At 46.9% G+C, this 25,942-nt stretch overlaps 2 protein-coding genes across 3 annotated transcripts in view; both read right to left on the minus strand.

Moving 5' to 3' along the window:
- Positions 1 to 85: 85 nt before the first annotated feature.
- SERPINA14 (serine peptidase inhibitor clade A (alpha-1 antiproteinase, antitrypsin) member 14) lies at positions 86 to 10,185 on the minus strand. Of its 2 annotated transcripts, XM_014735597.2 has the most exons (5): positions 10,103 to 10,185; positions 7,309 to 7,974; positions 4,169 to 4,436; positions 2,410 to 2,557; positions 86 to 409 (listed from the first exon to the last, which is right to left on the minus strand). In XM_014735597.2, exons 2-5 carry the CDS (start codon positions 7,952 to 7,954, stop codon positions 206 to 208), a joined length of 1,266 nt encoding a protein of 421 aa, XP_014591083.1. In that variant the 5' UTR covers positions 7,955 to 7,974; positions 10,103 to 10,185; the 3' UTR covers positions 86 to 205. The 2 variants fall into 2 exon arrangements, with proteins under 2 accessions (XP_014591083.1, NP_001229373.1); NM_001242444.1 differs by lacking the exon at positions 10,103 to 10,185 and having other exon boundaries at positions 101 to 409; positions 7,309 to 7,963.
- A 9,363-nt stretch (positions 10,186 to 19,548) lies between these two features.
- Positions 19,549 to 25,942, minus strand: part of SERPINA9 (serpin family A member 9) — an 8,520-nt gene continuing 2,126 nt past the window's right edge. The window contains 4 exon segments of the mRNA XM_023628408.2: positions 19,549 to 19,761; positions 21,138 to 21,285; positions 23,362 to 23,485; positions 23,488 to 23,625. Of these exon segments, the coding sequence (XP_023484176.2) occupies positions 19,549 to 19,761; positions 21,138 to 21,285; positions 23,362 to 23,485; positions 23,488 to 23,625 (623 nt within the window).

The raw sequence follows: 25,942 nt of genomic DNA on the forward strand, positions 1-25,942 counted from the left end.
GCCGCCCAACCCCTTCTCACCCTGATTCTGGACAGAAGACCAGCAATGACCCGCCCCAACTCCGTTCTCAGACCACGCATCTTAGTATCTTCATTAGCAGTAAATTTTATTCACTTTATTCATGAGCAGCTCAGTTTCAGTTTGGCACCCAGCAGGAACTGGCAGACAGCCCCCCAGCCCTGATCCGTTGACTCAGGCCACATTTCTACTGGAGCGGGTTGAAGACTTGGCCCACAAAGAGCTGTCTTTGATTCAGCTCATCCTCCACGAACAGTAAGAAGGGTCTGTTGAATTTCACGACCGTGGCATCCGCGTGTGGGGCGTGATGGGCCCTCTTCGCGTGCACGTCCTCGGCCGCGGCCTTTATCACGCCCTTCTCATTCACCTCCAGCCTGGCTTCGTGAATGGCCTGGGGAGAAACGGATCCTGTCGCAGCTCTGCGTGTGAAACTCACCTGGCTGGCCTGAGAACGAGCCAGGGCAGTGTGCCCAGCCTGCCCGACCCGGCCAAGGTCAGAGAGGCCGGCTCCGCCCATGGCTGCTGACAGCTGGTGCCCCTCCTCAGAAGCCACCCCAAGCTCTCAGCAGTGGGACCCACCACGGAGGGCCAGATGCCTCTGGGAGGAGCTGATGCTACGTTTGGTAATTGCTGAGTTCAGACTCTCCCAGCACAGGGCATACGGCTCAAACAGTTTGGGTTTTCAAAAGAGAGGAAAGGGGAATAGAACTCAGAGAAATTCTGGGCGGTCTGAAGGCTCAGAAAAAAAGCCCATCCAATTACTGAGGGATGGTCCTTTCAAAGACTTTCAAGAAGCATGTGGTGAAAAGCAAGATGAGGAAGGAAGAGGCTAGTTTTTCCGGTCTCCAACCAAGCGAGGACAATTCCTCCTCTGTGTGGATCTGCATCCGCCCCTGTGATCTGCAGGAGGCCCTGCGGGGACCGTGGTGACACTGCTCGTGTGACTGTGAGGGGCTCAGCATCTCTCAAACCCAGCCTCACGCCCAGCTCTCAGTGTACACTTGCCGAGTGGATTCTGCTGGAAGTGAACACACTGAGGAGGGCCTTCACCCACTGGGCCCCCGAAAGAAGTGCATCCCAGCAGGGTCCTGACCCTGGAAGCTCTGTCTGATGTCTGGGAGCTCCCTCATCTCTCAGTTAGAGAACAGATCCTGCCTCCTCCCCCAAGGTCATCCAGAGAATCAGGTCAGAGAAAGCGTGGAAAAGTGCTTTGTCATCTGTCAGGTGCTGCACCGTGGTGAGGGGGTATGATCGCTACCTGGGCAAAGTGTTACGGGATGGTAGTCAGCCAGTTAGTGACCTTGGTGGAGGAGGCAGACCCGGGTGCCCACTGGGATAGGTGAAATTATCTCATAAATGCTCTGGATGTCTAACAGGCACCTTGAGCTTGGCAGAGCCGGTCCCTGCCTTCCCACCCAGACCACTCCTCCTCCATCCTTCCTTCTCAGGCCTTGGCTCCATCATTTACCGAGCTCCAGCTACACACCTGGCCTCCTCTCTGACTCTTCCTTCCCTGCACCCCAGGCCCGTCTTCAAAACTCTCGCCGAGCCTCCTCCCCACCACTAACACGCCCTCTAACGCCTATCAAAGTGTGTCACCTCTCAGCTGCGTTATCCACTGATCTTCCTAACTGCTCCGCCCTCTCACTCCAGTGCCTTTGGCCTATCCTCCATGCCGCAAAAAGCAGTCTTTGTAAAACAGACCTCAACTCATGTCAGCCTTGGCGGTCTCCTGTATCAGTCAGAACAGACCCCAGTTGTATCCAGGACCCGCGAGACCCACGTGACCTGGCCTTGCCTGCTTTCTTTCCTCGCCTCCCACCACTCTCTGTCTCACTCACCCCTCTAGCTGCAGGGGCCTTCTCCGGGTTCCTCAGGATTGTCAAGTTCACAGCCCATCAGGATGCACTTGCCATTCCCTCTGCCTGGAACACGAGTCCCGACATATTTGCTTCCTTGCTCTCTCCTTCCCTTCATTCAGGCCTCTGCATAACGGCCAATCCAGCTTAAGGCCTTTCCTGGCCGGCCCATCTCAAGTCTGCCCACTCCACCCCAGCGTGCTATTCACAATTTCTCTGCTTTCCTTTCCACGCGGATGTATCACCGGTTGAAATAATGCGTATCTAATTGTTGGTGCGTTCATTGTCTGCTTTGTCAAGAGAATGGAAATGGCTACGAGAGTAAGAATTTGTCTGGCTCGCTCACGACTGTCTCCCCAGGACCTCCAAAAATGCTTCATGCAATTCCTTTTGAAGGAACGAATGACTCAAGAACCCCAAAAGCCGATGGGCCAAGGCAGATGAGAGTTATAACAGCTGTTTTTAGAAAATAAATAGTTTTTCAATCAGGACTGTTGTGGATAAAACAGACTCTAGAAATTGCCCGACTCACCTCAAAAATTGTTGGGAAAGTCTCATCTGTGATGCCCGAGAAGTTTGCTCTTCTAGAAAATATATCTTCGATGCCCACCTTGGGAAGCAGCCGGTTTAAATCTATCCTGGAAGAGATCTTGAACTTGGGCAGAATTAAGTGCACCAATCTGTTAAGAATGAAAACCACAAGGAAGCTGTACTATGTCCCTTCGTTAGGCTCCAGGGGACCGTCTTGCTTAGGTTTAATGGCCTCTTCCAAGTGGAAGGAAAAGAAAAGCATTTGCCTCTGGTGCTTGCTGGGAAGAGATGAAAGGGGCTGGAGGATGAGCAGCAATTGTGAATTTTCAAACAAACCATTTGCTCAAAATGCACGTTCCTATTCAAATTATTCCCTTCACAGGCTCTCTATCCAAGAGAAGATGAGGGTCAGACCAGGGGATCCAGCCCTGAGTTCCACCAACCCTCCGTTTATAAGCAGGGGTTTAAAATGCCAAGAGCCCTCCCTCCCACCCACCATTTGTGATTGCTCACAAACCAATACATTTTAGCCTGTGTCAGTGTGGTGGTAAGCCTCTGACTGGACAGCAACCCATTCAGGTGGGTTCCCCCACTGTTGTGTCCCCTCTGTCCTAGGAACACTGTGGGAGGCATGACCGTAGCAGGCAGTTCCACTGTGCTGTGGCCCTCAACCATAGCAGATGTTGACTGGCAAGTAGTCTGTGCCACTACAAGGCAGGTGGTAAACATTATTTGGAGATTTCTTCCCAATCTACACATTTACTGCCTGGTGATACACACCCCGAACCCCCACCTCCCGCCCCGCCCAGCACAAGCGCAGTGGGCCATTAGAAGCCATGTTTCTGCTATGTAATTTGTCCACATTTGATTGGATCTTGGTGGATACCATACCTAAGCTGGCTTGATCCAATTCTCTCTTCCAGGAATATGTAATTAGAACTGAAAGATGTTAGATTTAATCTGGAGTGGAATGGAAGAGAGCCATGTCTGTCAATAGTGGTCTCAGCTTGAAATTTACCTCCTTAGGATTCTTCCCTGACCCTCACATCTAATTAAGATCCCCCTGATTAAGATCCCTAATTAATACGCCACCACTGAATTCTCTGTTATATCACCCTATGTATTCTCTCCATAGCTTTTACTGAATTTGAAACTATATATTTGTTAGTTGACTTTCTGCCTCTCCCACCAGACTGAAAATTCCATGATGGCGGAGATGTGTTTGGCTAACAATTATATTCCCAGCACCAAACAGTGTCTGGCATAGAACAGATGCTCAGAAAACATTTGGGTGAGTGAGTCATGTACTGAAGTGGTGAAAGTTGGTTTGCTGAGCTGCAGAGGTTGGGAGCAAGGACTAGTGATATTAAGAGAGATGGAGTTTCTGATGAGGTTGCCGTCCTTTGTTCCAGTCCCTCATGAGAACTGGCTGTGTTTATTCCCTTGGGTTCCATGAAATACCCATGTATCTTTCCAATAAATTCCTTTCTTTACCCCCTTGAGCACATATGAAGTGGATTTCTGATACTGTACGTGTGACCGAAAGAGCCATAATTAAGACAGTTTAAGGGGATTCCAGCTGATAATGGAATCCAGGCCACATTCTTCCTGTTCAGTTTGTTTCGTTTTCTACAAATATGCTAGGAAATAACCAGATGCTCAATTCCCCCCAAATAAGACCTTTGCATAGAGAAAATGAGGTCTGAGAAAAAATTCAACGTGAATGCAGAATGTCCCTCCAGAATAGCATGGCAGCATACCTCGTGTCCCTGGATTGCAGCGGTCTAGCTCGCCTGGCAGCCAACTCTTTTGCAACAAAGTCGAATCGTCCTGCGTCTGGGAGCACGAGGACTAAGGACACGTTTCCAGTGTAAGGCAGTTTGACTATTGTAGCAAACAGGTGCTCCGCTCGGCTATAAATCATTCGCTCTGTCTTCCTCATCATATGCACCTGAACCGAGGTGTTGTCCTCAAGAAAGAAGTTCTCCTTCTGCGTGAACCTGGTTTGAAAAGCTACTTCCCAAACACCTAGGAGAATCAGGAAGGAAAAAGCCCAAGAGTGACCTGGTGGAAAAGGCATCTCCACTCACACCTTCGGGGACCCCAGAGGTGATCGACTTGGGAAGGAAACAGTCTCTTTACAGCAATACCTTGACCTTCTAGAACATTTAAAATTCTAGAGTGATGCAAAGAAAAGAAAGGCAAATGCATGATTTTCAAAAATATTCACCATAGGATTTCTTTAAATCTGTATTTCTCAGATGTCACTAAAAATAGTTGCCTCTGGAACTATAAAACCAAGAAAGGGTTTTGTTGTCAAATAATTTGGGGAACGCTGACCCCAATATCCCTTCTTTGAAAATTCTCACTGCGTTTTAGTGTATTAGAGTTCCATATAGAGTTCTATACATATATCTATATAGAGAGTTCTATATAGAGTCCGATGGCAAAGAAATCTATTTAAAATTGTTTAACTTATTCAAGGAGAGAAACTTTTCATCAGAAGCACACACCCCTGCACACATGTACACACACACACGCACAAACCTGAGTAGAATCCTACTTCAAATCATGTCCTTCCCCAGTGGATTTAAAAGAAGATTCAAGGTACACATCAGTTTAAAAAGTGCATCTGTCACCAGAGTGAGGGCCATCTGGTCTGGTCTGGAAAATTCCTACTAATGTTTTCAGGTCTTCGCTTCTGATTCTATAGCCGGGCTCACAGTCCTCTCCGTTCTGTTCTCTGTACTCCTCGCCGTTGAAAGAGCAATGTGGACAAAGCTTGTGGAAAGCTTTCAGAGGGAATCACGTGGGACAGTTCCCTGGAGCTTCCAGAGAAATCATTCCTCCAAGATCATTGTGGAGCACTTTCTACATCCCAGGCACCTAGTTTGGAACTGTGGACCCAAATATGAATAACAGATGGTCCCAGTAGCTTGAGAAAGCATCCTGTGCTGGGAAGCATTGCTTTATGGGAATTTCCCTCCCCTATCAGGCAAAAGCCAGCCAATCTTCATGTTCTGGTAGGAACCCTATCTAAGTCATGATCGGATATCCATTCATTTACTCAACTAACACTTAAAATTTCTTGAGCACTTAAAATATGCCAGGTACTGTACTAAGTACTAAAGTTACAGCAGTGAACAAACAGAGGGAGTCTGTGTTCTCACGGAGTTTATTTTCAAGGGGGGATACAGAGAGAAAAGCAACCCATCAACGTAAACGACTACAAAGTATGATGAGCTTATGCTTTCGTAATGCTCCAGACCTAAGTAAGGAGCTGAGCGCCAGCTGGAAAGGACTTCCTTTGGATGGCCAGGGAGGGCCTCTTTGAGGAGAGGGAGGGGGCATTTAGTCTGAGGCTTAACAGAAGAGGACGCTCCATCTGGCAGAGAATGGGAGGAAGAACATTCCAAAGGAAGGAACACCTTGGGTCGAGACAGAGAAGAACAAGATGCATTTAAGGAGGAAGAGAAAGTCACTGTGCGTGAGGCATGAGGAGCAAGAGGAATAGAGATGGGGTAACACCGGAGGGATGAGTGGGGCTCCAAGTACACACGGCCAGGTAGGACGGGATTGTATTCTGAATGCAATGGGAAACACGGGAGGGCTTCAGACAGGGGCGTGATGTGATGGGCTTAATGTTTTAAGAAGATTGCTCTGGGCTTTTATTGGAGATGGGACTAGAAGGAGGCGTGGATGGAAACAGAGCAATTAGACAGCTGGGGCAAGTCCTCGAGGCAAGGGAGAGTGGTGGCCCGGTCCAGGAACGTGGCAGAAGAGATGGTGAGAAGCAAATGCGTTCAAGAGAAACTTTGCAGGCAGCGTCCATAGGACTTTCTGTGGGATTGGATATGGAAGCTGAGGGAGAGGTTTGATCTGGAGCAGGGGGGTGGACCACATCGTGATTCTCTGAGACATGGAGGACTGTGAGTGTTGGGAGGGGGCAGGGGTTGAGGGGTCGTGGTGGAAGGTCTGGGAAACATCCAAAAAGAGATATCTGTAACAGATGAATATTAGAGTCTGGACCTCAGAAGAGGTGGTCCAGGCTGCGTATAGAGACTGGGGAGTTTGAAGTCACGAGCCCAGGAGAGATGGGAGACACTGTTTACAGTCTGAAAAGGAGACAAAAAAGGACTTGAGCTATTGGGACAGAGGAAGGTGGGGGAGTCCTTGAGCAGGGAAGATGGAAGAGGACCCACCCTGAGGGGGGAGGGCGTGAGGGATAAGCACCTCCTCACTGTGACAGGAGGGGCAAAGGGAGGAGAAGTGTAGGGGCATGGGTGGCTCAGCGCTGGGCCTGCAAAGGACATCCCGTCTGATCGCTTTCTTGTCCCGATTCAGGTAGGAAAAGCAGCCATTGGCTGAGAGGAGACTGGAACTCTGAGAGGAGGAAGACAGTATGAAATAGATGCCCAGAAGTGGCAACCATGAGCCTACCTGAAGAAACATGAGCAATGTCAAGATCCATGACCAGAAATTTAAAGCGACATTTTAGACACCTGGTGTGTGACCCTGAATTCAACACTGGATACAGCTTTGAAAAAACAAATCTCATCTCGCACTCATCTGATCTTACAAAACAGATGAATTAGCTGGTGCTTTTGTCTCTGTAAAAAGATTTCTCTTTCCTTTTTTACCAGCAAGGATCACTGCATTTCACTTTGAAATATCTTAAGTATGGCAAACAATATGGTTGAGAGTCTTGGGAGGCAAAAAACCTTAAAAATGCTAGACAACACAGTGAAGTCAAAGTCAATTATAAAGTTCTGGATCTCCTGGTCTATGAGAAAATGGGAGATAATTACCAAAAGATGCATGTTTTCTGACTTACACCTTTTAGAAAACACAGGGGCAAGGGTTACCCAAAATGGGTTTTCATGCACTTCATAAACCTTACCTTTGAAGAAAATGTAGTTTAGGAGAAATAAGAAGGTATGAGGATGCAGAGAGGTGACCACTTCCTCGATTCTGTGAGCTAGTCTTTGAGCCACAAATTGGTTTATTTGCTCCTTGGCTATGCCTCTGTGTCGGAAGTCAGCCACCTGGGCTTCCACTTCATATAACCTCTCTGTCTCCTGCAGAAACTTTGGCTTAATCCTTCTGTTGATGTCGATAAAGAGGAAATCCCTGTGCTTCAGGTGCCTCTGTCTATCCAGCTCGTTCAGCGTCTGAACAAGCCTCTGGAAGCTCGTGTGCACCTCCCACGCTCTGATTCTTTGGAGGTCGAATCCAAGGCCCGCGACGAGGTTGGAGAGCGTCGTGGACCTGGTCCCCAGGGAGAGCATGGCCAAGGCGGTGGAGATGCTCTCAGGGGAGAAGATGAGATTCTTCCTGTGATACTCAACTGACAGAGCCTCGAACAATTTGTAGGCAAAAGCCTCGTGGTCAGTGTCTGTCTCGTGGGAGGGAGGCGACGTTTTCCTTGATGAGACCGGGTGAGGATCCCGTTTGGGGTTTGGTTGCGTTTCACAGAAGATGCTATTCAAAAGTCCGCAGAGGGTGAGGACCAGAGAGAGAGCCAGGTGCATTTTCCTGTGGGACATTTCTGCAGCAATCCAGAGAGCTATGATAGGAAGCAAGAGGAATATAGGTGAACATTCCACGGAACGTGTTCTCAATATCGAGGGGCTTTAAAAAGGGCTCATTATGACCTGGGTGCTATTTATCTGGGTGGGGCAACATTGGTCCTTGTTTGGAGGATGCTGGCTAGATCTAAGAGGGAAGGCTAAAGGATTTTGGAACATGACTTCAGACAAATTAAAGATAAGAGATGTGATGACAAAGGATCCCATTCTGCTTCTGGCTTGTGCTGCCAGTGGGTCCTTGTGCATGTCCTTTCCTCATCCTGGACCTGGAATTCCTTGTCACTATGAAATCCTATGACACCTCTCCACATTGGGTTTCTTTTTTGTTTTGCTTTCTTTTTTTTTAATACAGCGTCCATGACAAAATCCTGAAAAGTGTGGAAAGGGAAGAACCACAAGGAGAGAGAAAGCAAGGATTGCAGATTCAAATGCCTATGGAGATTCAGCCAGAAACACACACGTGTCGAGCCAGCAAGTGTCATTAAAGAAGGAGCACTGGGGACTACAGTGAAGGGAGCATCGTGCCCGGGCCGAGGGGGCAGGCCCTGCCCAGCTCCAGCTGTGGTTACCGCGCAGGAGTACTGGGTCAGTGGTGCTAGATGTTTTTATGTTTCTGAAGAAGCTGGAAGTCCAGATTTTTCCGTGAAAGATTCAGTCTTGTCAAAAGCACTTGCTAGCAGCATAAAACCCAGATGCAGCCCAGGTCTGGCTTCAGAGCTGCTAGTGTGGCTTCTGAAATAAAGCCCAGGTGGTGCTCGGTGACCTGGACATCGGCTGCACCAAGGGCCTGGCAAAGGTCGTCTCGGGAAATTCTGGCACCTGACTTAGACCCTCTGAGTCCTCGCACCTACTGCTCCTAACCCATCGTCAGGGTGAAAATCCCTCTCTGCCCCCAGATGTGGCTCCGTTCATTGACTGAGCCCAGAGGTCAGGCCTTGAATGTGGACGGTGCTCTAATGGTGGGGTTTATGGCACCATCCATGGGCAGGGGGACACGTGAACCATGACTCGAGTTTGCCTTCAAGTCTAACCTCCTCAGGGCAGGGCCAGCTCTTTCTCATCCTTGTTTCCTACAGTACCTGGCACAGCTCTGGGCACTGAGTCCACTCATCTGCATCCTCACTGCCACCACTGACATCCCTTGTCTGAGCCACTGAAACAGCATCTGGTATGGACTGAAGGTTTACATTGCTCAAAATTCCTATGTTGAAGCCCTAACCCTGAATGTAATGGTCTTTGGAGGGAGCGCCTTTGGGAGGAGAGCAGGGTTAGATGAGGTCATGAGGGTCCCATATCTGTGGCCATATATTAGCGCCCGTATAAGAAGGGACACAGAGCACTGGCTCTCCCCTGTCTCTGTCCCTGCGTGTGCACCCACAGAGATGAGGTCATATGAGGACACAGTGAGAAGATGTGTCTGCAAGCCAGAAAGAGGGCTCTCAACCACGCTGGCACCCTGATCTTGGATTCCAGCCTCCAGCGGGGTGAGAGAATAAGTTTCGGTTGTTTAGGCCTGCCAGGCTATGGTGTTTTGCTCTGGCAGCCTGAGCTGACTAAGACAGCATCTCTCAGCCACCAGTCTTGCCCCCTATCAACCCTTCCAGCCACCCTGCAGCCAGAGTTGGCTCCCCAAAGTGTAAATCATCATTTCCCCTTCCTGGCTCCCCGTGAGCTTCAAGGGGATGAAGTACAAGTTCTTCAGATGCCAGAGAAGCCTTCTCACGCCCTGGTTTCTGCCAACCAGAATGATGGCTCTGAGCAGCCCACCGCAGTCCCTCGTTGTGCTCTCCACCCCCAACAATGGCCCCTATCTTCCATTGCCCCCCTCTCAGTGTTCCCCCATCCTCACCCTTCACTGCCTCCTCCGTCCACCTCATCTGAGTGGGGGAAGGGGCAGTGAGGGGTGGAGGGCATTGTGGTTGAGTGGGAGGAGGCCATGAGGTGGGAAGAATAGTGGATGGAGGTGATTCCAGAAATACGCCCCATATTTATGACACTGGATCCTGTCAACTTCCCTAAGGCAGATACCCCCTGAAACGTGACAAAGAGCAATGAAACACCTGCGCCTGGGGACCCCACTACTCCCAAGAAGAGAAGATGACTTACCGTCCGGCGGAGCCTGCTGCTGCCTGCAGCTGCTGCTCTTTGCATCTGTCAGAGGATTTTTATGCTGCCACTGGTGTGGTGAAATGGATAAACCTGGGTTAATACTAACTTGGCCGACAGACTGTGTTCAAATATTGTCCAAAGCAGGCAACAACTGAATCATCTCTTACGTTATCTTTTTTCTCATGCATCAATCCCCAGTGAAACAATGAGCAAATTAATGGATTGTGGTACCCTTTTTGCTGTTGTTCATTAAATTACTCATGCGTTGTTTCAACAAACATTTACTTAGCCCCTACCAAGAGCCATGCTCTAGGCTAGGTGCTGGGGGAAAAAGATGTTTAAGGCGTGACCTTCACCCTTGAGGAGAAACCCTGACCCCAGCTCTTGGTTTAGAGGGAGAAACAAACCTGTAAAAAGGCTTTGGGGTGCATTTTGATTAGTTCAAGAAGAGTACACATTATTTGTAGGGAGAAGGGTGAAGTTAATAATCTGGGACAATCAGGAGAGGCTGAGTAACCTTTCATCCAGGTTTTAAAAAATAGGCAGAAGTCTACACATCCTCAGGGAAGCCTGTGGGGGGGGATTCTGGATGCTGGGGTGGGGTGGAGGTGCCCGGGCAGGGTGTCAAGGATGTGTGTGCAGGGTTATTCCAAGCGTAGGAGGAATCCACTTCTGGCATGATGGAGTGAAGCGACTGGCAAATCTTCTCCCCAAAAGCAACTAAAGAGCTGGAGCAAATTGTCAGAAACTCTGTTTCAGTGCTCCAGAAAGGCCTAGGACAGAGAGACGTTCATTCATGAAAAGTACTGAACTTTGGGTAAGAACAGAGTGAGTTTGTGGCATTCGTGTCTGGGGCTCCTTTTACCCCACCTCACCCCAGCTCTGCTGGCGGATGGTCTAACCAGAGTGGGGCTGTTGCTGCAGGGGCAGACTCACCCGATTTGGAGCATCGTCAGTTAAGGTGACAATCTCAGTGACATGCAAAGTGTCTGTGTGTGTGTGTGTGTGTGTGTGTGTATCGGGGGCAGTGGTTCTGCTAGCCTGTGTCTGTGCTTGGGGCCATAAATGGACTAGGGGATTAGCAGAGGATTAAATAGGGCGTCTCAGCAGGTGTGCTAGCTAGAGGGCCTTGATGAGCTCTCTGCATATCCCAAGTTGAATGTAGGTTCTGCACGTGTGCAATGAGACTAGAGCAGACCCGAGCTATCCACACCTCCTTGGCCCATGAAGAGGCAAGAGAGAAAAGTGGAAAACAAAATCTGGTGGCACCTGGGAACAAATCTCAGGATTTGGATGGGTTCCTCAGCCAACACAGATCCGTCAGCAGAAAGTGGAATCTTTATTGGCTCCAGGTGTTTGAGGACAATTTCTGACAAACACGTGGCTGAACAATAAGCTATACAGACATGGGGTGACCTCTAGGTGGCAGGTTTAAAAAGAAAGTAAAGAGAAGAAAAACTGAGAAGAAACATCAGTGGCTGTAAATTGCAGGGAAACACATTTCATAGATTCAGTTCAGGCAAATTACTAAACAAACAAACAAAAACAAAACCCTTAGGGGGTTAAAGTGATAGACTAGAATTTTTTTATTTAATCCAAAAGAAGGCAATGAAGGAGGAAGAGAGAAGCAAAAAAGGGCATGAGGATGGCAAAATGGGAGACATAATTCAAACATGTCAATAAAGACATTATACGTAAATGGACTAAACTTGCACTCAAATGAAAGAGACTGTTGGGCTGGATAAAAAGCAAGACCCATCCATATGCTGTCTACAAGAGACACAGCTTAGATTCAAAGACACAAATAGATTAAAAATAAAATGATGGGGAAAGATGTACACACAAACAGTAACCATAGCAGGCATTGCTATGTTAATATCAGACAAAACAGACTGTAGACAAGATTGTCACTAGAGACAAAGAAGATTATTTTGTAATGACAACAGGATCAAACAAAAACAAAACCCTCAGGGGGTTAAAGTGATAGACCAAAATTTTTTATTTAATCCAAAAGAAGGCAATGAAAGAGGAAGAGAGAAGAAAACAGGAGAGAAGCAAAATTTTATATCAGGAAGACATAACATTTATAAATGTATTGTGCTTAACGACAGAGCTCCAAGATCCAAGAAGCAAAAATGGATGAACTAAAAGGAGAAATAGGCAAGCCAACAGTAACAGGTGGAAATTTCAATACTTCACTCTCGATAATTGATGGAACAACTAGTCAGAAAAATAACAGGAATATAGGAGGTTTGAACACCACTATCAACCAAGTTGACCTATCTGACATTTACAAAAGGTTCCATCCTCTTCTGCAGCATACACATTCTTTCCGGATCGCATAGGAAACGTTATGGGTAGACCTTATGCTGGTCCAGAAAACACGTCTGACAATAAATTTAAAAGGATTGAAACCATAAGATGTATGTCGTCTGACTATGACACATCTACAACAGAAAGGAATCTGAGAAAACCATAAAAATTTGGAAAACAAACAACACACAATTCTAAATAACCCATAGTTCATAAAAGATAGTACAGAGGAACCTAAAAATATTTTGAACTGAATAAAATAAAAAGTGCAACATATCAAAATTTATGAGATACAGCTAAAGCAGAGCTGGAGGGAAATTTATAACTCTAAACACCTATTTCAGAAATGAAGGTGCCAAGGCAATTAAATGGTGGAAAGGACTAGGCTTTTCAACAAGTGGTGCTGGGAAAGCTGAATATCTATGTGCAAAAATAAAACCAAAACACTTGTATCCTTACCTCTCAACGTATTCCAAATTCAGCTTAAATGGACTGTAGGCCTAAATTTAAGTGTTAAAACTGTAACATTTCTAGAAGGACACAGAGGAAAAAATCTTCATGACCTTGGTTTAAACAAAGTCTTCTTAGACACAAAAAACATAAACCATACAAGAAAAAAATTGATAAATTCTATTTCATTAAAATTTAAAACTTCAGTGCCTCAAATGACATAATTAAGAAAATGAAATATCAAGCCACAGACTGGGAGGAAATGTTTGCAAAGAATATATCTCATAAGGGACTTGTGTCCTGAATAAGTAAATAACTCGTAATTCAATAGTAAAAAGACAACCCAATTTAAAATGGACAAAAGATTTTAATAGACACTTCACCAAAGAAGACATTTGAATAACTAATAAGCACATGAAAATACACTCAGCATCTTTAGTCATTAGGGCCATTAGGAAACTGCAAATTAAACCCATGATAAGATAACATTACACACCGATTAAAACGGCTATCATAAAAAAGAAGATACTAAGTGTTGGCGAGGATACAGAGAAACTGAACCCTCACACATCGCTGCCTGGAACGTAAAATGCTGACATCTGCTACAGCGTGGATGAACTCTGGAAGCATTAGAGTAAGTGAAAGAAGCCAGGCTCAAAAGACTACATATTGTAAGATCCCATTTATATAAGAAATCCAGAAAATGTAAATTTTTAGAGAGAGAAAGGAGATTAGTCATTGCCTAGGCTGAGAACAGGTACTAGGATAGACTGAAAATGGTCTCGAGGAAAGTTTTTGATGTTGGAAAGATTCTAAAACTGGATTGAGGGGACGCTGCAGAATATTATGAATTTACTAAAAATCATTGAATTATACATGGAAAATGGGTGAATTTTATGGTGTGCAAATTATTAGCTCAATAAACTTGGTTAAAAAAAAAAAGAAAGATGAGCAGTGGCAGCAGGCTTTGTTGGGAAGATGGTGGACCTGGAGTCACATGGTCCTGAGGATGAAAGGCAGTGACCTGGCTGGCGTCTGCGGGAGGACCTTGAGCAAGTTACTCGTCTTTCAGAGCCTTGGCCTCCTCATCTGTGATGGACTAAACAGTATCTATTTTGCAGGTTGTTCTGAGAGGTGAATGAATAGTGCATGTATACATAGACACCCAATGCATGATGCCCTCCTGGCTGACGTCTGACATTCTATGGGGCTCTGAGTCCCCGGCAGCCAATCAGATTGGAGAACCTGTGATGCCTGGGGATCTCTTTTGCCCCTTGGTACTAGAATCTCCCTGCTGCTCAGCCCTCGTCTCCCACTTCCTCGTCAGGCTGCCTGTTGCCTGGCGCAGCTGGGACCTGGCCTCCTGGGCAGAGTTCACTCCTCCCTGCCTCCTGTCAGGCCTGACTCTGCCTGCCTTCTCTCCAGTGCCTCCTCGCTAGGCCTGGCTCCCATTGCCCCTTGTCTCTCAACTACCTCCCTCAGGGCTGCTGTCATCAGCCTCCTTGCCGCCCACTGACTGCAGGCCAGGCACCTCCCACCCACTCTCACTCTGAAATCTGACAGGCCACGTCCCCAACCCCAAAGCCTCAGTGGCCCCTCGCTCCCAGGACCCTCATGACGTGCCTCTGTTGACCTGCCAGCCTCATATCTCACTCGTCCTTCTGCTCTCCAGCCAGACTGAAAAAGTGCTGATTAGCCAACAAGCCAGCTTTTTCCTTTGCATGTGCTGTTCCCTCTGGCTGAAACCCCAGTCATCCTCCTTCTCAGGCCAGCCCAGCTCCTACCCGCTCTTCAGGATACAGCTCAGATCTCTCCTTGAGAAAGCCTTTCCTGACAGCCACCCCTCTCTCCTTCCACCTAGACTGGCTTACGTTCTGTGAGCTCCCATAATACCCCATTCTCACCCATCTCCTGCCGTGCTGGCTTGTACAATACTTTGGTCTGTTTCCCTCTGCTCCGTGAAATCTTTGTTGGAGTAATCTGTACGTAATTCATGATTATCTCCTTTGTGCAGGCACACAGCAGGTGTACAAAGGTTCAGTAAATGAACAAATGAGCACCTTATATTCCTTTGAGGGACTCTGTCTTCTCTACAGAGAAGCCCACATTCCCTTCCAGGGCCATGCTTCTGCCAGGATGAGGTGGGCTGCCAGAAGTACTTCTTTATTGTTTGGGGAGCAGGGAGGGAGGAGGAGGAGGGAGAAGATGCAGCTTCCTGTCCTGCCACTGTCTAGACCCCTTCGTAGCGTTGGACAGCCTCAGCGGTTACCCCTGTGTGGACGGGGGCACCCTGGGTTGGGCTCTGATGCCATATACTTGCTCTGCGGCATCTCCTTTAACCCCCACAACAACCATGCAAGGTAAGCACTATTATTACTGTTCCTATTTCAGAGATGTGGATCCAGGCTCAGAGAGGTGCAGGAACTCGCCCACAGTCACACAGCTGGTGGGGAGCAGAGCTGGGATTCCCACGTTCCTCTTACCTGACACCACAGCCACGCTCCCAACTCCCTGGCCAGTGATCTCTCTTTGGTAATAGATCCTGGATTAAATGGGCAGAGAGCAAACTTTTATGGATAAGGCCTTTTTAAAATTCTTGAAATGCTCCTCTTGTCTTTAGTAATTGCATCATCCATCAAGAAGTGCAACACCAGCATCCTTCCCTAAGCAACTTTAATTTTTTGCGTGCCCTGGCACAGAGAGGTTTTACTTTGGGCCTTCAATAGTGAATATGCCCTGCGGCGTTTTATTTTAAAGCTGGGCCTCTGAACACGTCTTGCGTGGGATGGGGTGAGCTGCTCGGGTGTTTGGTACCAGAGGTCAGCCACACGCCGTGGAACAAAAGGGGAGCGCCCCGCTCGTGGACAGTTCTGGGCTCTGAGTGGGACAGAGGATGTTGCCCCACAGTGTGCGGGATGCTCTGGGGCACCGAGGAGGTGGAAGCCATCATTCTGCACGAATGGCTGCCTTTTATTCTCCACTCCTAGCTGGGAAACGAGCTAGACAAAACATCTTTGTTTCAAAACGCTCCTGATATGAATAACAATGAGAACAATGACATTAACGAGAAGCACTCACTGGGCCCGACAACTTGCAAGGCATTGTCCTAAGCACTTTCTGTGTATTTGCTTACAGGACAACCCAGTGACGCAGGACGGCGGAAAGTAAGCAGAGACTCGATAAAGTGCTGAGGGCCGCAGGGGTAGCCACGGCAGCGAGCTGGGTTTCCAACCCTGGCTGGGAGCTGGAAGTGGAGGCCTTTTTGAAATCCTCTTTCCTGAGCTCCATCCCTTTTGGAACTTGCCTCCGCGCTGTGGCACTGTCTTGCATGTGAGGTCCCCGATGCCGCCTCCCCAGGAGCAGCTTCTGCCTGCCTTGGGACATGGGTGGTCTCTGTTTGGGGTGAAGGGGCAGGGATATCAGTTGGGGCGACCGCACTGCACTTGGGGGCACATTCTCAGTGCTTGTGCTCGAGTGAGTGCTTGTGATCCGCGTCAATAGCTGCAGTTTCTTGTGCTGAAATCCAGTGAAGGGCCACGTCGACCCATCACATTTGCAACATCTCCCTCCCCTCCTCTCTGGATGGTAAACTCCACAAGGTGGGACCAGTCCTTCACTGTACCTCCAGCTTCAGCACTGTGTCTGGTCAATTCACTTAAGTGTCCACACACGGGGACTGGGCAGGTGACAGGATAGGTAACTGGTCAGGTGGAGAAGCCACACTCACCTAGAAAATCGAGATGCCTGGGTGTCCCAGGTGGTCTGCCGACATATTGTCTATGGTGCACGTTAAAATTCTTCAGCGCAAACACGAAGGAGGTGGTAATTTCTTTTCTTTACATTCTACGGCCAGTTGGTTAACAACCGAGGGACTGAATTAGCTATAGACACTGCAGGAGTCTATTGCTAGACTCCTGGCAGTTTGAAAGATTAATATTTGAAATATTCTAATCCGAAGCCCACACTCCAGAGGTGACTGCTCCAAGCTCTGGTAACTAGAGTCAACACCAGCTTGATCTCGAACATTGGAGCAAGAGTCAATACTAATAAAGGCTAATGCGGGGGTTTAAAAAAAGTGATTTTCCAGTGTAAGATATACTGATTGACCAGAAACAGCGTACTGGTGTCTCTGTCCCGTGTGAACAGCCCACGGCATGGTGCCCTTGACTCCTGATTCCGAAGGCGTGTTTGTTTGTTTAGCTGTCCTGAGGAGGTCTTGTACTCTGGCTCTGATTAGAAAGTTAGCTGAATCTGCCTTTAGAATATTATCACTTCTGCCTTGAGTGAAACTTTCATGTAATTCTATAATAATCATTCTTGATGTTCTGTAACTGATGATTTGGCATCTTGACATCATGGGCAAAACTAACAAAGTTGTTTCCACCTACACCATGGCTATGTTTTCACGGGCACACAAAAGTCCTATTTCCAACCCTCCAACCACAAGCCTCAACATCTGTGTTTCCCTTCCACCTAACTACTTCCCACCACGGCAGTAACAGAGGCTCTCGCCCAGGCTTTCCCCTCGCTGCTTCCACCTCCTGATCAACCCTGGTGCTTCCCCATGTGGCCCTGCCTGGTGTGACATGCCCTCTCCTCTCGGGAGCTGTAAGTAATAAAGTTCTTTCAAAGGCACTTGTCTCTGTGTCTGTCATCCTACCATACCCAGTTAAAACGAATCCTGGGCATGTTTCAAAACGAATGCAAAGATGGGCATCGGAAAGATCAGAGAGCTAAGATCTCACCAAGCTGACAGCCTATGTTGTGGCTACTCGCTGATACAGGTCTGAATGGATGCTGCAATGCCCGCTGACACTGGCTTTCGTTGTATGTGCCACCTGGAGTGAGGTTGTGGGGAAGGAGGCTGACAGCCCTCACCCACCCCTGACTACGGGGGATTCCCCATAACTACCAGGAAGTACCATTAGTTGTGAACAGCAAACACAGCTTCGCCAGTTCTTCGTGTCTGCCATTTTCCGTGTGCTATTGTAGAACGTCCTGCCTACTCTTGGCACACTGTGTGTGCGTGGAGCCAGGTCTCCCCAGTGTGCTCCTTAGAGAAAGGATGACTGGTTTCTGCACTGTGATTTTTACGGCATGCCCGAGGGCAGAGCATCGTACATAAAGTGAAGTTTGGTACAGGCAGCTATAAAGACTCAGAGATGGAGCCCCCAATTTCTGGGCTTTGGTTTTCATTCTGCCCAGGGTGTCCCTGTGGCCTGGGTTAGTTGTTTTCGCTGTTTGAGTTTCTGTTCTCCTATTTGTAAAATAAGGTGGGACTATGGGGACAGGGGATGCCCCTGAAGCTTTTCCAGCTCTGTAGTGTAACTCCTTCTGTTTTTTTCTTTCTGTGCAAAAGAGCCTGGAAAAGCCAACATGAGACCCCGGCACATCCAAGGTGGTGTGGGGCACTGGGACCCCCAGAAAAGGAGCATCTGGATCTGATGGGAGTAGGAGCTCCACTGGAGGCTTCAGGAGGTACCCTCAGTAATGAAAGGTGAAGTGGAAGGAGCCAGAACATCCCACCCAGCAGAGACGAGGAAGAAGGATGGTGGAGGTGCCTTTGCCTATGGTCCACGGGACCACATGTGGTTCTGAGGAATCAGGGCAAGGGAGCCAAGCCGCTGTCACTATGACCCAGCAGGCAGGAGGCTGAGCACACAGATGACGTCAGAGCCAGGGAGGCTGCCAGTCCTGACGGCGTCCCGATGGAGAACCATTGCACGCCCTCAGAGGTCTTCACAACCCACACGTTAGCTGCTCGTCTTCTTATTTGAGAAACTCAGCTGGTTTAATGGCACCCCAGCAAGCCCAGACTCCTTTCTTTGGCCAACACCCTACCTGATCTGTCCTCCTTGTACCTCTCTGAACTTGGTTCTACCGTTCCAGCCACAAAGGCCTCCTTCTGTCCCTCCACCATGTCTGCTCATTCCTGACTCAGAACTGTGCTCACAGAAACACACCCTCACAGTCCCATTACCCTCTTTCCAGCCATCCCATCCAATGCTTTCACAGCGTTTAATCAGAACCTGCAACAACCATGTGTATTTAAGGTTTGGTTAAACTTTGTGGGGTCTGTCACCTTCATCTAGGCCAAGTAGGCTGGGGACCTTGTGGATCTGATCCATTCCTAGCACATATTAGGCACCCCATAAGTTTTTGTTGAATGAATGGATGAATGAATTCATGCAGCCACTGACATGTCACATAGTGATGACCTGGCTACTGTGAGTTAGCTGATAAACCATTTTCAAATTAGAACCCTGGAGGCAGGTGGGAGCACTATTGCTGGCCAAATTCACGTTTTAGGTTTATCGAATTTATTACCGTAATTCTGCAATAAAGGGGACTGACCTCTATGTTACCATTCCCAGGGGCTCTGAGGAATGAAAATATGCCAACCTAGAAATGTTCCATAGCGCTAATTACCTGGGAGCATTCACAGAAAAGGGCCCTGCCTGGCGAAATGGGCTTTGGTTTGTGACTGGGATCTCCACTCACTGTTGATGACTGAACCTCAAAAGTGGCAGCCCCAGCAGCGAGGCAGCTCTGCTGGGGTCAGGTGACCCCTCAGAGCAGGAGGAGACACATCCTAATGTCATACCAGGAGCGTAGTGCCATGTGCTTTGTTATTTCCTGCGCATTGTCAATGTGTAATCGGCCAACAGGCCTTTTCCCACCTAGAACTCAGTGGGATTTCCCACTTTCCCTAGGAAGAGAGTGGTCTCTGTGGATCTCTATATAATCTGCATCAGGAACGGCCTGTTAAAACGGATGATGGAGTGGGATGGGCCATCCTTCGACCAGAGCATGAGCTTGGTGGCTGTGGCTGCTGTGGCTGCTGTGGCCTCGGTGTCCTCCTCTCTGATGTCCAGCACAGGCTCGTGGGTGGCCTGCCAAGGGAAAAACAGACATCAGCAGCCCCTACGGAGATACCTGTACTTGACTGAGCTCCGGTGTTTTGCCTGGGAGTAGGGACGCCCCCTCAGGAGGCTTCAAGATTATACACGCCACACGCCTGGCCTTAGGTTTGCTCTGCCCATTGCTGCTCTCGTTGCTACTGGTCAATCGGCCCTTCCACGTGGAGTTGAATGGTCACAAACACAGACCAGAATGACCTGAGTTCGAGTCCTGGTCCTGCGACTTAATTATTGCAAAGTTATTTGGGGCCACGTGCTTCACTTTCCAAACCTACAAAAGGGTGATGACAATTGCACATATCCCCCGAGGTTATTTGGTCAGTTAAAGGAGATCATACAAAGCACGTATGCAGTAGTAGCTACAATTGTCGCACAGGAGACATAGATCAGGTATTATTAAATTATTAAATGATTATTAAACATTGGATCCCTTCTTGGTCTTCCAGGGAAGAGATTCTTAACCTGGGGTATATGTCCTCCTAAGCTTCCGGGGTCCTGAGAACTCCTGACAACTACAGCCATTATTTATGCACTTAAGCACATAAGAGGAGAGGTCCCTTATGCTCATCCTCTTCCAGTGGGACCTCTCTGCATTGCTTCCCTGGACACAATGACAAGGTCCCCTTCAGTGGCCCAGGACCACTTCTGACTATTATAATCTGTTATCAAAACTAAGTTTTACATCCAGGATCAGAAACCCATGTGCAGACAGGGGCTAGACGCCGAGACCTCTTGTAAGAGTACAGGAACCTGGAGGGCACCCTCTCGCTGAAAGGGGTGCTCCTGGCTCAGCTCTGGCTGACGGCTGCAGTGTAGAGGTTTGGGCTCACATTTGCCATGTGGAAATTGGGCTCGGTGATTTATTTAGAGAATGAGAAATTAGACTTTTACGTCTAATATCCTATGTTTTAGAAATCAGCTTTCTCTTTTTCTTCTTCTTTTTGTTTTTTAACACTGCAGGCCAAACACAACAGATCTACAGAGTACCAATGGCCCATGGCAGCTATGTCGTGACCTCAGTGTGAGCCCCTAGGTTTCAGGGAGGTGAGGTCGAATGCCAGGTGGGCACCTGCTTGTCTGCAGCAGGTGTTGGGGCCTAATTCTCAAAGAACTGTAGTTGGACCTGAGGAACATTTGTCTGAAGAGGGATCAAAGATGCCTGTGTATCAGAGGCACGATGGCTGTAAAGCCACAGGCCTGGTAGACATGAGATCCGGACCTACTTCTGCCACAAAGAAGTCACTTCGCCTCGCAGGACCTCTGTTTCCTTATCAATGAGATGAGAGTGCTCAATTAGCCAATCGCTATAAGCCCTTCCAGTCTGGGCAATATTTCATGGACCAACTCACTTTGGAAACCCACAGAAAGTCTTTCTTAGTGATTCCAGAAAAATGAGCATTTTTGTCAAAGGCATGCTGGATGCCCATCTTTGGGAGGATGGTTTCTAGATCATAGGAGGCAGAAATGGAAAATTTTGGAATCAACACCTCTATCCACCTGTGGAGAAGGAGAAAGAAAGAGGAGAGGTCACAACACCCTGGGTCTCCACCTCTGCTTCGAGGTGGCATTTCAGGAGACTCTGTTCCTCCTCTAGGCATGGCTGGTTGTGCTAAAGAAATCAACACATCCCTGACAACCAACCCAAGTTGCACTGGACATAAGCCTCCTGGATGAGCAAGTCCAGCTCTGAGAGATATGAGGTGAGAAATGGGTCCCCTAATGAAGTAGGGGACAGAGCAGAGATGGGGCCTCAGCAAGGGAGCCTATGGCAGAGACCAATGGGAGGCACTGGGCAGTGATGGAAGCGCATCTACCACCCCTGGCCCAGAGTCCCCCCCACCAGCCCTTCCTGAGACAAACCCTAGTAATCCTTGAGAGCAGCAAAGTCCAATAGAACTTCCTGCAAAGCCAGAAATACTCTGTACCTGCGCTGTCCAACATGGCAGCCACTAGCCACATGTGGTTATTGAGCAACTTAGATGTGGTTAGTGCCAACAAGGAACTCAATTTTTAATTTTACTTGATTTTAATTAATTAAAATTTAAATAATCACATGTGGCCACAATATTGGACAGCACAGCCCTAGAGTTTGGCACAATTTTTTCTTCCTCTGCAATGGTTTCACTGAATCAAGAGTGAACAGCCCACGTTTGTTGAGCATTTACTACGTGCCAGGTATTGTCCCAGGCACACTCATGAACATTATATTATCTCCATGTTAAAGATGGTAAAGCTTAGTTTTGGTTGTTTGCCCAAGGTCATGTACTTAGTGAGTCAAAGAAATGAAAGCACAAAAGTGATGGATGGATACTTCAGTCCTCACTGATGGACTTCTTGTAACATCTAGCACAATGGACAGCTCTCTCTTCCCTATCACGGTCTCCTGTGCTGGCTTGGCCATCTCCATCTTCTCTCTGCTCTGTCTGCTGCTCTCTACAGCCACTCCTCCCCTCCTCTGTGCTGCCTCCTCCTCCTCTATCCAGCCCTGGTTGCAGTCTGAGATGAGAAGAAATCTCTGAAACATCCTATAATGTCTCCTGAACTCCAACTTAGCATCTTTGCTGGTGCTGTTTCCTTTACCAAAAATGCCCTTCCCAAGCTTCTATGTCCTATCCATACCTTCATGACCTAGCCATACCTTCATGTCCTATCCATACCTTCATGACCTAGCCACACCTTCATGTCCGAGCCACACCTTCATGTCCTAGGCATACCTTCATGTCCTAGCCATACTTGTGGCTCAGATGCACCACCTCCTTGAAGCCTTCCTTCAGTCCCAGCTGGAAGTGATCTCTCTTTGCTCAGAAGTTCCTCAGCACTCTGCCTACCCTCCCCTGGGGCATTAATCTTTGTCTTTCTTGAAATACAGTTATCCCTAATCCTGCCTTCTCTCTTCTCCTAGACTATAAATGCCTGGGAATGATGCTGACAACGCCAAAAAAAATATTGCTAAGAGACTGTACCTAAGACTTTGACATTCCTTTTTATCTTATGGTTAGCATCCTTTGATACTCTCCATAATAATTACAGAAATAACAATAATATTACTATTAGTTAAACATTTACTGAACACTTACTATCTCCCTGGCATTCTTCTGAGCACTTTATAAATAGTAACTTATTTTATCTTTTGAACAACCTATAAGATCAGTAATATTATTATCCTCATTTTATAGGTGAGCACTAATGGTTTTGTTGCTTGTCTATTTTTATGGAATCATTTTGTGGAATTCAATATCGAATGGGCAGGCAGAGAGAATAGCAACAGTGACATAATAGTGTTGTAGGAACATATTCGCTACGTGACCTTGGGCAATTCACTTCCCCTCTTGGAGTCTCTAGTTCCTTATCTGTGAATGGGGGTGATAAGGTGATAATAATTCTCATCTGTCAGGTGATTGTGAAGTTCAAGTGAGACCATGTATGCACAGCACCAAGCTCACTGTCCAGCATGCAGATGCTGCTCAATTTGCAGGAGTGACTATTCAATAGCAACTATCCTGGTCTTTTCCCCACCCTTGGATGTGCACCATCACCTGCCTCAGGCCCCAGCAAATTGACACAGGTGCCCACCTCTTCTGGAGTGAGTGGCTCCACTTCCTCAGTGTCCTGGCTGACAAGGCCTGTTCCAGCTGCCTCATGTTGCCCTGGCCAGGGAGGACAAAGAAGGCCATGATTTCTCCACTGTAGTCCTTCTGCAGTTCAGCTCCAGATCCACCCCAAAAGCAAATTGCTCCACCTGGTGCATCATCAGGACCTGCACAGTGGTTCCTTTGCCCACCAGGAATGGAAAGCTTTTACTTGCATCTTCAAGGTTAAAGGGCTTCTCCCACTTGGCTAGCACAAAGAGAGAAGAGAGATCTTTATGTCAAAGTGCAATTAATGAGGTAAGGATAGCAAAAATGGTAAAGTAAGGTACTCTGAAAACTCCCTCCTCCATAAAAGCAATGAGAAAACTGCCAACAACAGTCAGAACTTACTTTTTTAGAAATCTGGAAATTAACCAAATGCTTTCAGCAAACTGGGAACAATTTATTAAGAAAAACAGGTAATTTTGGTAAGAACAGTGAGCTCTGTGGCATTTTAACCTGCTCTAGTTCCATTCTCCACTCCCCAGCTCTCTAGTAGCCTTGAAAAATAATAGCCTGCATTTGCAGTGAAATCCAGCAGGCTGGCAGCCACTGAAGGGAAAAAATAGGGCTCGAACCCTTTCAAAGACTCATTCCCAAAGAATTGCCATCATATGACCGGTCTTGTGCTTCCCTGGAAGGCATCACTTGCAAAGCTGTCTGTATTTGATCTGATTTGGAGCTCAGACAATACAAAAAGCCTTGTCCTCAGGGGAAATTAGTCAAAAACAGTTACAGGCAGTGATAAGTTTTGCAGTTGCCTGAGGCAGTGGGTAACAGTTGAGGCAAACAATAGACTAGCCAAAAAGCTTAATAAGACAGGCTGGGGGTAGAGGTGGCATCAGCAAAAATGACAGAGTAAAGACCTCTGCATATTCACCCTTCCATAAAGCTAACAGGAAAAACTGGCAAAAATAGTCAGAATCAACTTTTTCAGGACTCTGGACATTAACCAAAGGCTTGCAGCTACCTGGGGAGAGTTTATTCAAGACAAATGGCTGAATCTCAATGAGAACAGACAACTTTGCGGCATTTTATCTTCCACTAGTTCCATCCTCTACTCTCCAGCTCAGCAATAACCTTGAAAAATAGCAGCCTGAATTCCCAATACCAGATGGAGAGGAACAGAGCTGGAGCTCTTTCAAAGTCTCATTTCCAAAGAATTAGCATTTTTTGACCTGTCCAACAATCCCTGGGAGATCCCACTTACAAGGCTGATTGGAGCTCACTCAGTGCTAAAAGCTGGCTCACCGGGGTTCAGGGAATATTTGTTAGAAACAATTACAGACAAGTGTTTAGCTTCACGGCTGCCTGGGCAAGGATAACGGATGGGACAAACAATAGACTAATCAAAAACTTTAAAAAAGGAAAAGCTGAGGAATAAGATGCCCATAATGGCAACGATATAGAACTGACACTACTAAGCGATTACAGCAAGCTTGCAGGATACAAGGTATATATACAAAAATCTATCATTTTTCTATATACCGGCAATGAACAAGTGGAATTTGATATTAAAAACACAAAACCATTTACATTAGCATCTAAAAAAATGAAATACTTAGGTATAAATCTAACAAAATATGTACAAGATCTATATGAAGAAAACTACAAAACTCTGATGAATGAAATCAAAGAACTAAATAAATGGAAAGATATTCCATATTCATGGATAGGAAGACTCAATATTGATAAGATGTCAGTTCTTCCCAACCTAATCTATAGATTCAAAGCAATCCCAATCAAAATCCTTGCAAGTTATATTGTAGAGATCAACAAACTGATTTTAAAGTTTATATCAAGATGCAAAAGACCCAGAATAGTCAACACAATATTAGAGGATAAGAACAAAGTTGGAGGACTGACACTATCTGGCTTCAAGACTTACTATAAAGCTACAGGATTCAAGACAGCGCGGTATTGGTGAAAGAGTAGACAGATAGATCAGTGGAACAGGATAGAGAGCCCAGAATTAGACCCACATAAAAATAGTCAGCTGATCTTTGACAAAGGAGCAAAGGCAATACAATGGAACAAAGATAGTCTTTTTAACAAATGGTGCTGGAATAACTGGCATTCACGTGCAAAAAAAAGAAAATGAATCTACACAAACACCTTACACATTTCACAAAAATTAGCTCAAAATGGATCACAAATGTAAACTACAAAACTATAGAACTCCTAGAAGATAACATAGAATAAAACCTCGATGACCTTGGGTACGGCAATAAATTTTAGATACAACACCAAAGTCACAATACATGAAAGAAACACTTGATAAGCTGGACTTAATTAAAATTCAAAACTTCTGTTCTGTGAAAGACAGTGTCAAGAGAATGAGAAGACAAGTCATAGACTGGGAAAAAAATATTTGCAAAAGAAACATCTGCTAAAGAACTGTTACCCAAAATATACAAAGAACTCTTAAAACTTAACAATAAGAAAACAAACAACTGGATTAAAAAATGGGCCCAAGACCTGGACAAGTACCTCATCAAGGAAGATACACAGATGGGAAATAAACA

The sequence above is a fragment of the Equus caballus genome, chromosome 24 (assembly GCF_041296265.1).
Source record: "Equus caballus isolate H_3958 breed thoroughbred chromosome 24, TB-T2T, whole genome shotgun sequence".
Lineage (NCBI taxonomy): Eukaryota > Metazoa > Chordata > Mammalia > Perissodactyla > Equidae > Equus > Equus caballus.